This window comes from Onychomys torridus, chromosome X, assembly GCF_903995425.1.
Source record: "Onychomys torridus chromosome X, mOncTor1.1, whole genome shotgun sequence".
Lineage (NCBI taxonomy): Eukaryota > Metazoa > Chordata > Mammalia > Rodentia > Cricetidae > Onychomys > Onychomys torridus.
The window spans coordinates 89,901,285-89,914,532 of record NC_050466.1 but is presented as its reverse complement, the minus strand read 5'-3'; the positions used below and the strand labels follow the sequence as shown (position 1 = coordinate 89,914,532).

Here is a 13,248-nt window from a genome sequence, read left to right as displayed (position 1 = left end):
GTAGATTTGGTCTTTCTATTGTTTCCCAGATTTCCCGGATGTTTTGTGCCAGGATTTTTAAAGATTCAACATTTTCTCTGAGGTATCTGTTTCTTCTATCATGTCTTCAGTGCTTGAGATTCTCTCTTCCATCTCTTGTATTCTGTTGGTGAGGCTTGCCTCTGAGGTCCCTGTTCCAGTTTCTAAATTGTTTATTTCCAAGTTTCCCTCGGTTTGGATTTCCTTTATTGATTATAGCTAGTTTCACTTTCAAGCCTTCAACAATTTTATTCATTTCCTTCCACTGTTCTGTTTTCATAGATTTATGAAAGGGGTTTATTCCTCTTGGAGGACCTCTATCATATTCATACAGGCTATTTGAAGGTCTTCTTCTTGTGCTTTGGCTGTGTTGCAATTCTCAGTGCCTACTGTGGTAGGGTTGCTGGGCTCTAGTGGAGACATAGTGTCCTGACTGTTATTGTATTTTTATGCTAGTATCTAGGCATTTGGGTTTGGGAAGATTGTAATTGTAGGTGCTGATCTCTGGACTTGACTTTATTAGATAGGTGTTTTGTTCCTTGATTTCTGTTGCTCTCTCTGGTTCTTAGGAGGGTGTGGTAGCTGTGTGTTGCCTCATAGGAAATTCTGAGATCTTGATTGAGATGGCCACTAGGGGTTCTGGGTAAAATGTTTTTCTAGGTATTAGGAGCTAATACTTAGGAATAGGGATCAGCTAGCAGGGCAGGATGAAGTGGTCCACAGGAGGGATTGAAAGCAGGGTGTTCTACCAAGATCTGCGTAGTCCCCTGGGAATGGGGACAGAGAGTGAGGAGAGGCAGCAGCAGGTGGTCTGCCATAGAACTGGGGATGAGACTGGGGGATTGGACTTGGAGGAATGGAGGGAGAGGTGAAGAGCTGCTGATCTGCAGTTTGCCTATCTGCTTCCCTGGCCGGAGTGCTCAATTTCCTATTTTTTGAGTTTTGACACTACTTACTTATTTCTTTGCAGGAGTTTTCTGGATCCAGAGTGCCTGGGCTCAACGGATTCTCTTGCTTCAGCCTCTGACTGCTGGAACTACAAGTCTGTGCTATTGTGCCGGATTCCTCAACAATCTTAAACATTCAGCAGCACTATATACTTCTCCCACTCCCCACACTCTTTGTAGTGTACATGCATGTGTTTTCCTGCTCTTTTCTTTTTGTAATCCTGGCTGCCACCTGTCCTTTCCTTGAATGGCGGTACACTTCTGGCTTTTCATCACAGCCCTTTCCCTGAGAGTCTCATTCTGGTTTCACCCAGTGTAGAGAATCTAGACTGGATTCTAAGGCTTAGGATCAATATAGGGAAAAGGCCAACTGGGAGTGGCCTTTGATGACGTAGTGGAGGGGGGCGGGGCTTGGCTCCCTGGAGGCGTGTGTGGGGCACCTTCGAGGCCAAGGAGCTGGCGTCACAGCCGGTGAGTGGTTTGGTGGGCAGGAAGTGCTTCAGCCTTGTCAGCTGGTTTCATTGTGTGTGTTTTATTGAACCCAGGGCCTCGCACCTGCAGCCCAGGTGGGCGCTTTAGAACTGGCAAGAATTGGCCATCTGATGAATACTTTTTAGGTCTGCCCCAAGCAATATACGTTTGGAGCGGGCAGTTTGTGGGCAGGGTAAGGAGGGTCGAGGCAGTCATTTTGATGAGGTTGGAGGGGTGGGAATTGCAGGGCCGTGCCAGAAAAGCGGCTTCAGTTAGCGGGAGGAGTAAGAGCGGGGAAAGAACGCGGGGGCTGATGGGATGCCTCTGAGGGCGGTTGAACTATGAGGGCGGAGCAGTGCGTGCCAAGCAGACCAATCACAGAGCGCGGCTCACACCGCTTCTCGCTTTGGGGAGTGAGGGCCTCAGGAGATAATGTGATAGTCTTGAGACAGCCTGAACCTCCCGCCTTAACTTTCCCCAGGGTTTCCAGCTTCCTCAACTTCCCTGCACTTTCAGGTAATAAGCAATGGGGAAAAATTGTCCGGAAAAAAAGTATTTTTGAGGGGCAGAAGAGATGTCTCAGTGTTAAGAGCTGGCTGCTCTTCCAGAGGACCCAGGTTCAATTCCCAGCGCCCATAGGGCAGCTTACAACCGTCTGTAACTCCAGACAGTTCCAGGGACTCTGACACCCTCACACACATACATGCAGGCAAAACGCCAGTGCATATAAAAGAAAAATAAATAAAAAAGTGTTTTTGAGAAATTAATTTCTCAAAAGTATGGAATATTAAAATGTTTTCTTGTTCCATAGGCTGGAGCCAGGGATTTAAAAAAATGGATGGCATTGTTGACCTTTGCTGCATGGACTTTAAAGGTACCAAGCTTTGCACTGTAACAGAAATGTCAAACTGTTTTCTGTATTGTTTAAGGTTTCTAAATCCTGCCCCCCCAACCTCTGGCTTCTTGAGACAGAATTTTTACTCTGTGTCTCAGGCTGACCTAGAACTTAGTTAGCTTAGGTTATCCTCAAACTTGCCATCCTCCAATCTCAGCATCCTGAGTGCAGGTGTCAACCACCACACCTAGCCTGTAATCCCAGCATTTGCAAGAAGGTTGTACCTCAAGTAGCAGTCTCAAAGAACAAAACAAAACAAATAAGGAGCTGGGCAGTAGCTCAGTGGTAGTGTTTACCTTCCACATGTAAAGCCCTGGATTGAAAGGCCCTGGATTGCAGAGATATACATGCAGGTTTGTCTCTTAAGTGTGTCTTTTCAGAGTATCCATTGCCCCAGTTTTCTTATTTATGTGCCAGAAACACTAGACATTTGGAACCTTTTATGAGCTAGTATAAGGAAACAAAACTCACAATCCATAGCTTATTTTCTGCTCACAATCCATAATTTCTTCCAGGAATTTTAGGATATACAGAATTATACTGTTTAACCTGAAAAATACTGTGTTAAAAGTACATTTAAAAATTATTGCAAGCAGATAGGCAGATGATACTAGAAAGCTATTGTTGTAGTTGGTGGAGACGTTTAAGATATTTTTTCCTAATTGTAAGGCCTGAATAAGGGTAGTGAGCTCTGCCTCAGGGCAGGGGTTTGAGGAGGTGCGTTTGCTTCTGTGGTGTCAAGGCAACTAGCTACTGTATATCCTGCTTTTTAAATGCTTTTAACTGAAAACTGCCACCATCCATAAGCCATTAAATCTTGGGGCTATAAAGAGGCAGACCTTTAAAAAAAATTATTGTAAGCGCAGGTGAGTATGCTTAGCCAGTAAAGATGCCTGCCACCAAGCCTGATGCCCTGTGTTGATCCCTGGGCCCTACATGGTTGAAGGAGAGAACCAATTCTGGAAAATTGTCCATTGACCTCCATACTGGACACACACACACACACACACACACACACACACACACACACACACACGTATAAATTTAAAAAGCATAAAAACAATTACTGCAAGATAGAAAACTAGTTTGAGGCCATCCTAAGCAGCATAATGAGCAACAAAGGGCATTATCAAGCTTCATGAACCTTTCCTTATGGTTAGTTTGGAGACAAATTCTCGTACTCTTTTCTTTGGATTTTTAATTTCTTTCTTTTTTTGATTTTGTTTTTCGAGACAGGGTTTCTCTGTGTAGCTTTGCGCCTTTCCTGGAACTCACTTGGTAAACCAGGCTGGCCTCGAACTCACAGAGATACGCCTGCCTCTGCCTCCCGAGTGCTGGGATTACAGGCATGAGCCACCACTGCCCGGCGAAAATTTTCTTTCTTTCTTTCTTTCTTTCTTTCTTTCTTTCTTTCTTTCTTTCTTTCTTTCTTTCTTTCTTTCTTTCTTTTTTCTTCAGAGCTGGGGACTGAACCCAGGGCCTTGTGCTTGCTAGGCAAGCGCTCTACCACAGAGCTAAATCCCCAACCCGGATTTTTAATTTCTTTAGCTTGTTGTGATATAAATGCCCATGTGATTTATATTTTCTTTTTCTGTTATATTTATGATTGTTTATTTATTTATTTCATAAAGTCTTCAGAAAAATAAAGCTGGGTGTGGTGCCATATGCCTGTAATCTCAACACTCCCAGGGGCTAACACAGGAGGATTGTGAGTTTAACAGTACCTTGAACTACATTGTGAATTTGAGGCCCACTTAGGCTATATAATAAAACTGCCAAAAAATGTATACAAAATTGAATAGTCATGGTATGTACTCAATACCAGCCCTGTCTAGTAGAAATTAATGAGCTACAAATATAATTTATAATATTCTGGTAGACACATTAAACAGATAAATAGGTGAAGTCAATTTTTTAAAAAAGATTCACTTATTTTTAATTTATGTGTAATGGTAATTTGACTGCATGTCTGTCTGTGCACCACCTGCGTGCCTGGTGCCCACAGAGGCTAGAAGAAGGTGTCAAGTTTTCTGAAACTGGAGTTACAGATGGTTATGAGTTGCCATGTGGGTGCTGGGAATCAAACCTGGTTCCTTTGGAAGAGCAGTAATTGCTCTTAACTGCTGAGTCATCTCTCCAGCCCCAGGGATTAAACAATTTTGGCAGGGATTTTAATCTTAATACTTGTAACTCATCAGAGACAAAATATTATTGTTTCAACATATACAAAATTACTGAGATATTTTATTCCCTGAAATCTGCTTTGTATTTTGTAATTGTAGCACTTATTGGGTTGTTTTACAATTAATTACTTAATTTCGAGACAGAGTTTCTCTATGTAGCTCTGGCTGTCCTGGAACTAGTTCTGTAGACCAGGCTGGCCTCGAACTCACAGAGATCCACCTGCCTCTGCCTCCCGAGTGCTGGGATTACAGGCGTGTGCCACCACTGACTGGTGGGTTGCTTTATTTTGACAGAACAGGGGATTGAACATAGGGCCTTATTTATGTTAGGATTACATGTGTGTGCAACTGCTAGCCTCAAGCCCCACATGTCCAGCCCCACATGTCCAGCCTCACATGTCCAGCCCCACATGTCCAGCCTCACATGTCCAGCCCCACATGTCCAGCCCCACATGTCCAGCTCCACATGTCTAGCCTCACATGTCCAGCCCCACATGTCTAGCCTCACATGTCCAGCCTCACATGTCCAGCCCCACATGTCCAGCTCCACATGTCCAGCCTCACATGTCCAGCCCCACATGTCCAGCCACACATATCCAGCCCCACATGTCCAGCCCTACTGAGCCCCACTTCCAGTCCCATATATCTCAATTTGGACTAGCCACACTTCTCATCTTTAGGGTTATTACTATATTAGTAAGTACAGATTTAGACTAAACAATTGAATAGAGAAACTCACTCAAGATAATTAGCTTTCACAGAAACTCAAAGAACTTTACTTACTTGGAGGATCCCTTGAACTATCTTTTTTTTCTTCCATTATTTTAAATGTCACAATGGGATCTGCAGATTAAGGATGGCAACACTATTAGAAAGATGCCAAGAGGGTTATAAAGTTTATAGAGTTGAAAGCATGATTTACTCTACAGTGTCTGTAGAAACCACCTCATATGCATCTACTAGGTAGGAAGAACAGTTTATGAAAGGAAGTGGTTGAATGATCAACAGAATCAAACCGTACTGTCCCGTGCAGTCTTTTAAGGTTCGCCCCTTATGTGCCATTCTAATGGCCTTTCTTCGGACAGCCTTTACTCTCTTGTAGCTACTTAGGCCCTTCAGGACTCACTGTGCTTTTCCATGCCATTGTGCTGCTTCTCCTCAATGTTCTTTATCTTAACATCCTAATTCTATCCTTCAAGCAGGCAAAGTTACTCTGACCTTCCTTTATAGTTACAGCACCAATTACATTTGGTCATTTTCTTCTTTTTGCTGGTTTCATTTTTCCTCCACGTCCTAGCTAGCATTTGCAAATACTCTATCACTGAGCTATCTTCCTGGCCCTCAATGTAGTTTTAATTTGAAGTGTTCTGATAGCCAGTGAAGTTGAGCATCTTTTCATATGTTCATTGTCCATTTGTACTTCATCTTTTGAGTACTGTCCATCTCATTAGCTCATTATTGATTAGATTGTTTGATTCTTTTTTTTTTTTTTTTTTTTTTTTGCCAGAGCTGAGGACCGAACCCAGGGCCTTTACCACTGAGCTAAAGCCCCAACCCCAATTGTTCGATTTTTTGATATTTAGATTTTAAGTTCTTTGTATATTTTAGATATGAGTCCTTTGTCAGATGTGCAGTTAGCCAACCTTTTCTCCAGTTCTGGAGGCTGTCTCTTCACTTGATTGTTTCCTTTACTGTGCAGAAGCTTTTTAATTTAATGAAATCCTATTTGTCAATTGTCACACTCCCTTCCTCCTCCTCTCCCTCTTCTTTAAAAAGAAGGCTCTCATTATGTTGACCAAGCCTTGAGCTCCTCCACTCAAGTATCTCATCTGTCTCAACTTTCCAAGTAGCTGGGACTATATGCATGTGCTTGGTAATTTTTTCTTTGTCCTTCATCCGTAGGCCCTTGTGTCTTTATCTGTTGTAAATGGTACTTCAGTAAACATAGGAGTGCTAATCTCAAGACCTTGATGTAATGGGTAGCTGTTCCAGCTTTGACCTTGAAACATTGCCCCTAGTGTAGCAGCAAGTAACCTGCCTAGGACCTGCCCCTGGGGTGTGGCCAAGAGGAGACCCCATAAGACCCAAGATGTGTACATGTTCACCCATTTAGCTCCTCATGGTCCTGGAGGCTGGATTTGCAGACCAAGTCAGAGTTCCCCAGAGAACTATGCTGGACTGTACCTCATCTCTCCTGGATCCAGTAAACAACCTCTTATTGGTTGTAAGTTACCCCTGAAATAACCCCCCCCCCCCGACAGGGTTTCTCCATGTAGTTTTGGAGCCTGTCCTGGATCTCTCTCTCTGTAGACCAGGCTGGCCTCAAACTCACAGAGATCCACCTGGCTCTGCCTCCCGAGTGCTGGGATTAAAGGTATGCGCCACCATTGCCCGGCTGAAATAAACCTCTTTTAATTTCCAAATAAACTATGTGAAATTGTCTCATTAATTATAGCAATACCTTGATTTCTCCAGAAGTACACCACTCTGCCTAGCTATTTTTTTTTGTTTGTGGGAACCTCTGTACTTTGTTCCATAGCCGCTATCCCATTTTGTATTTTCACCAGCAGTATACAAAGATTGCAATTTCTTATTTCTACCAATACCTGTCTTCTGTTTTTAATTAATTAATTAATATTATTTGTGTGTGTGTGTGTGTGTGTGTGTGTGTGTGTGTGTGTGTGCATGTATATGTATGTGTGTGCATGCCATAGCATGAGTGTGGAGGTCAGAGGACAACATTATGGAATCGGTTCTTTCCTTCTACCTTTATATGGTATATGGTTAATGTTAATTGTCAACTTGACAGAATCTAGAATCATCTGGGAGTTAGGTCTTTGGACGTGCCTATGAGAAATGATCTTGATATTGTTAATTGATGTAGGAAGACACATCTTTTTTGATATTGAGGTTTTTTATATTTATTTACTTATTCTCTCACATATTACATCCCCGTTTCCCCTCCCTCCTCTCCTCATAGCCCCCCACCTCCCCTCTCTCCCAGATCCACTCCTCCCCATTTCTGGTGGGTGGCACCATTCCTTGGGCAGGGGAGCCTGGATCATATAAAATGGAGAAAGTGAGCTGGGCACTAATTAGCACTAATCAGCACATAGTCATTGCTCTCTTCTGACTGTGGACATAGTGTGAGCAGCTGCTGCCTTGACTTCCCCACCATGATGGATCCCTCCCATGCCTTGAATTGTGAGCCAAAATAAGCTATTTCTTTCCTAAGTTGCTTCTTGCCAGAATATTTTATCTCAGCTACAGAAAACAAAGCAAGTTACACAGGTTGTATAGATCAAAATGCCTGTACCTTCGGAACCTTGGCCTGTCTTCCTATTCTTAGATAATAGCTGTCATGACAGATGTGAATTGATATGTCATATTCTTCTCCTTCTGCTTTTTTTTTATGTGTGTGTATGCCGTGGTAGACATATGGAGGTCAAAGGACAACTTGTAGGGATCAGTTCTTTCCTTCTACCATGTGAGTCCTGGAATTGAAGTCAGGTTGCCAGGCTTAGTGGCAAGCACCTTTACCCATGGAGCTATCTCACTAGCCTCCTCTGTGTTGGAATTCTTATTTTGTTTGTGCATTGTTTTCTTGGCCTAAGTGAGCATCTTTACAGGAGTTGTTTTAAATTCTTTGTCAGGTAGATCATATCATATTTCAATAGGGTCAGTTTCTGGAGGTGTGTTCCTCTGGAACGTTTTGGCTTCTTTCGTCATTTTGTTGGTGTTTGTGCGTTAGACAAGGGAAGCACCTTTCTGTCTTCATGCCTTTGTGCAGGAGAGGAGCCCCATTAGTCAGCCCGCCTAGTCTGACAGCCTCTCCCAACTTGTTCCTTCTCCCAGGAGAAGCAGGCCACTGGGGTTTCATCTGCTTTCTCTGTGCTCACAGAGGGTGTTGAGCAGTGGCTCCTAACAGTGGAGGCCACAGTTCCTATTCTTCCCTGAGGCTAAACCATGCTGGACTCAGCTTTAAATTGAAAACACACACTTTTTGGGTAGCCTTTAGAAGATGGGACACTAACTTTTTATCACTCCAGGGGAAGCTGAAAGCTAGGATTGTTCATTTGTGAAGCTATGTCATGACCGCTTGTTTTGTTCATAAGGTTAGCTTGCCCTGCATCTTTCTCTTGTTTCCTTCTAGGATCAGGACACTGCTTATGTCTGTAACACACTGCTCTGAATAGGTCCCTGGCAACTATAATGGATGCAGTTTTACTTTCTGCATGAGACAACTTATTGCTTGGATTCACTAGTATCATACTCATTTCATGATTTGGGATTTCCTGAAACAGGATTATCCTGCCATGCATAGAAACAATGATTTACAGTGTGATTTTAGTCTATGGCCACGCGTGTTAGCCATGCCATCCGCTTTTTTTGGTGTTTGAGCTGTTTTTTATTTGAACCAGCCTCTGTAGTTCGAATAGTTTAGATTAGCATACAATTGGAGCCCTAGTGTGGTTCTCTGAGTGAGTGGTTTTGGCACATCTCTTTTATCTCTGGTCTTTTTTTCCCTATAGTGTTCTTGCTTTGTCATTTGTCCCACAGCCTTGTTCTATTCTGTTTGTGTTACCTAAGACGTGATGCCTTTTTTATTTTAAACTCATTTCATTTTCACTAGGTAAATGCTCTACTGCTGTGGTGCTCTGCTACTACTCTACACTGTTTCCACTGCTAGAGGTTGAACCCATTTTACAAAAACTGAGGTCTCCTGTATAGACTAGTTTAGCAAGGAAATGAGAATGCATCTGACAAAAGCCTTGAGTCTGAAGCACTATGCACATGCTAACTTTTGCCCCCCCCCCCCACCTTGAGACGGGAGTCTCACTCTGTAGCCCAGGCTGGCTTCTCAAGTGCTTAGATTACAAGATGTGAGCCATCACATCTCGCTTTGGGTTCTTTTCTCCCTAAAGAAGATGCATGTAATCATTGTGACATGAAGGAGAATCTTGAACTGACCCTGATAGACCTTTGAGTTGCTTTGGCTTTTGACTGACTAGTTGAGCTGATGGAGGTCACTGCAGGTAGGGGGCATGGGCAGGGATTTTGATAGATTTTTCCATGTTGTAACAGAAATTTCCTTCTTCAAAGACAGGGGAAATGGTTATTTTTTTATTACACTGTACTTAGAATCTCGTCTACCTAATTAGCATTAATTGATGCTGGTTAACAGGGCCATTGCAATAGAATGATACCAGAGTTTTAGCTAGCAGGAATCTTATTTAAATTAGATAGACTGAAATCATGTCATAATTATACTTTATTCTGATAGCATAGTTTTGCCATTCTTTTTTTGTTTCCAGTGCACAATTTTGCTTGATCCGACCTTAACACGCCATGCTGTCTTCACATCTTAGGAAGGACTGCATTTAAAAGCTGTTTTGTGAGCTTCTTCTGAAAGGAAGCTTCTCCTTCCTCGTGTAACCCTTATTCAGCCATGTGATCTCTACTCTCTACCCAGCTTTTCTGACTGCATTTTATCCTAAAGGACTGCAGTATGACATTGCCTCTGCTGGTGTCAATCAAATTGTTCCATTGATTGACACTGAAAATGGGTTTTGAAAGGATCAGAATTAGTTTGATAAAGGGGAATTATATAAAACATTAACTGCTTAAGACATTCAGAACCCAAAATTACTGCTTCACAGTCTCATATATGCTGCAGCCAGAAATTATAGTAGTTTTATAACATCTGAGGTTCTTTTTTTGTTGTTTAGTTATTGAGACAGGGTCGTACTATGTAGCCCTGGCTGGCCTGAAACTCTATATAGACCAGGCTGGCCTTGAATTTATGATGATCTGCCTGCCTCTGCCTTCTGAGTGCTGGGATTATAGGAAAGCCGCTTAAGCCACATTTTATGATTTAAAAAAAACCCCAGCAACTCAAAAATGTATATGGGTTTGCGGCTGGGGAATGTAGCTCAGTGGTGGAGCACTTAACTAGCTTTTAAAGGGCTCTGGACCTACTACCCAACACCAAAAATTTTTATTGGAGTTTGTCTTATTTTTAGTATTTCAAGTGTGGCTATCTAAGTCAGTGGTAAAATACCTGTCTGGTATTCTTGAGGCCCTAAGTTTGCTATCTAGCACTTCATTATTTTTTAAATAAAAAAATCTGCTTTAAAACAGTATTTGGCCAGGTGATGGTGGCACATGCCTTTAATCCCAGCATTCAGGAGGCAGAGGCAGGTGGATCTCTGAGTTTGAGGCCAGCCTAGTACACAGAGCATGCTCCAGGACAGCAAGGGCTACACAGAGAAACCTTGTCTTGAAAAAAACAACAACAGGGGGCTGGAGAGGTGGCTCAGAGGTTAAGAGCACTGGCTGTTCTTCCAGAGGTCATGAGTTCAATCCCCAGCAACCACGTGGTGGCTCACAACCATCTGTAATGATATCTGGTGCCCTCTTCTGGCATGTAGACAGAACACTGTATTTGTAATAAATAAATGAATCTTAAAGAAAAGAAAAAAAAACAAAACAACACAAAACCAAAAACAAAACCCCAGTATTTGGATTTTTAAAAACATTATTTAAAAATATCCCTCATCCTTTTACCAATATTTTAAGCCAGGACTATAATATATGAGTATCATCTCAAAATAAACTTACCTGATCTTTGAAGAAGGAAGATTTTTTTGCAAGATTTTTTTTTTTTTTTACCCAAGACCTTGTACATGCTAGGCAAGTGCTGTCCCACTAAGTTATATCCCCTGCCCAAGTTATTTTATGTGAATTTTTGCATTAAATAATTTATGGGAAGAAGAAAAGATTCAGGTTTATTTTTTCTTATGTATCTTATCACCTATAGTGTTAAAGGTATGTGTGGTATATTTTCCATAATATTTCTACTTGTCCAGTGATGTCCTAGTTAGGGTTAATATTGCTGTGATGAAACATCATGGCCAAAAGCAAGTTGGGGAGGAAAGGGTTTATTTGGCTTACATTTCAACCTTGTTATTCATCACTGAAGGAAGTCAGGACAGGAACTCAAACAGGGCAAGAACCAACCTGGAGGCAGGTACTGATGCAGAAACCATGGAGGAATGCTGCTTATTGGCTTGGTAATCATGGTTTGCTCAGCCTGCTTTCTTATAGAACTCAGGACCACCAACCCAGGAATGGCACCACCCATAATGGGTTGGGCCCTCCTCCATTGATCTTAATTGAGAAAATACCCTACAGCCAGCTTTTATGGAGGCATTTTCTCAATTGAGGTTCCCTCCTTTTAGATAACTGTAGTGTGAGTCAAGTTGACATAAAACAAATGGATGCTAAAGATTCCATGTGCTATAGAAATATTTGAGTACAATTTGCTTTGACTCTTTATTTGAATCTGCTTTCTAACATTTAGGTGAAAATGATAATTTATTGTAGCAGATTAAAGATCTGTTTGTTGAAGTTGGAAGTATAGCTTAGTGTTATAGCACTTGCCTAACATGTATGAGGCCCGGAATCCCAACATGCACACACACCTGTTTTATCACTGTTTGAAGATACTTTTGTAGTATTTTTGTAAATTATAACATTTTTGAATTTTGTATGATGGTCAGAAATGTTAAAGAAAAAACATATCATATGGAAACTTTGTTACATGCATTTGGAAAAAAATTCCTCAATTTTGATAATATGAAAGTTATCAATTTTGACTCTACATCATGTTTTTGTTTTAATGAATTCCATGGCTTAGTAAGATTCAGATATAGGGAGGATCTGGTACTTAGATTGTTTAGAAAATAGTGACATCATTTATACAGATTCAATAACTGGATAATGTTGTCTCTAATTGGACATGTCATTTCTTTTATTACTAAGCAAGGCCAATACTTCAGAGCCAGCTTAAACTAATGTTTGACTAATTCTTTCAAGTAATAATAAATATTTCAGTTTTAAAGGATATGTATCTACCCTCCTCAATTTCTCTAATTTTTTAAGTTGGAAGGCATTGTTAACATCTATTTTATAGTAATTTTAACTTAAGTAATCTATAATAACATTACCTTTTGTGGGTATTTTACTTTCTAAGCATGAGTAGTGATCACCAAGTTCAAGTTAATTTCAATAAAGACTGTACCCTAGCTTTAGCTAAAGGAAATTTTATTTTCAGTTTCTACTTTTAGGATAATTTCAAGTTCCTTAACCCTGTATTTATTTGCTAGAGATCTAGGAACAAGTTTCACAGTGCTTTGCTAACTTTAACCAATTGTGATAAGTTCATAACACATTTATTACTTGTTATTTCAGAAATTGTTAAAACCCTGATCACAACTGGGAATTCATGGAGACTACATGAAATAATTGACAGATTCTTCAAGAGCATATCAATTGTCAACAGGGAGTCTCTGGCTGAAATACAGAATATTCAGGTTGGTAAAACACTATTTTGTTTATGATAATCTTTAGGTGATAAGTTTATTTTAAAAATTTATTTTTAATTATGTACAGGTATATGTCTGCATGTGGGTTTGTGCATGTGAGTACAGGTGCCTATGGAGGCCAGAGGCTTCAGATCCCCTGGAGTTGTGCTCAGGGCCTCTGCAAGAACAGTACATGCCCTTAACCACTGAGCCATCTCTCCAGCCCCACACCCTTTCATTTTTTTTAAAACAGGGTCTCTCACTGAACCTGGAGGTCACTGACTGGACAAGACTAGCTGGCTTGCAAGCCCTAGTGAGCCTTCTGTTTCTGCCTTTCCAGTGCTAGCATTATATAGGTGTGCACCACC

At 41.3% G+C, this 13,248-nt stretch overlaps 1 protein-coding gene across 1 annotated transcript in view; it reads left to right on the top strand.

The window, feature by feature from the left end:
• The first annotated feature begins 2,193 nt into the window (after positions 1–2,193).
• Positions 2,194–13,248, top strand: part of Tex11 (testis expressed 11) — a 301,157-nt gene continuing 290,102 nt past the window's right edge. Inside the window, exons 1-2 of the mRNA XM_036174947.1 lie at positions 2,194–2,310; positions 12,768–12,889. Of these exons, the coding sequence (XP_036030840.1) occupies positions 2,229–2,310; positions 12,768–12,889 (204 nt within the window). The 5' untranslated portion in view covers positions 2,194–2,228. The remainder of the gene's footprint in view (positions 2,311–12,767; positions 12,890–13,248) is intronic.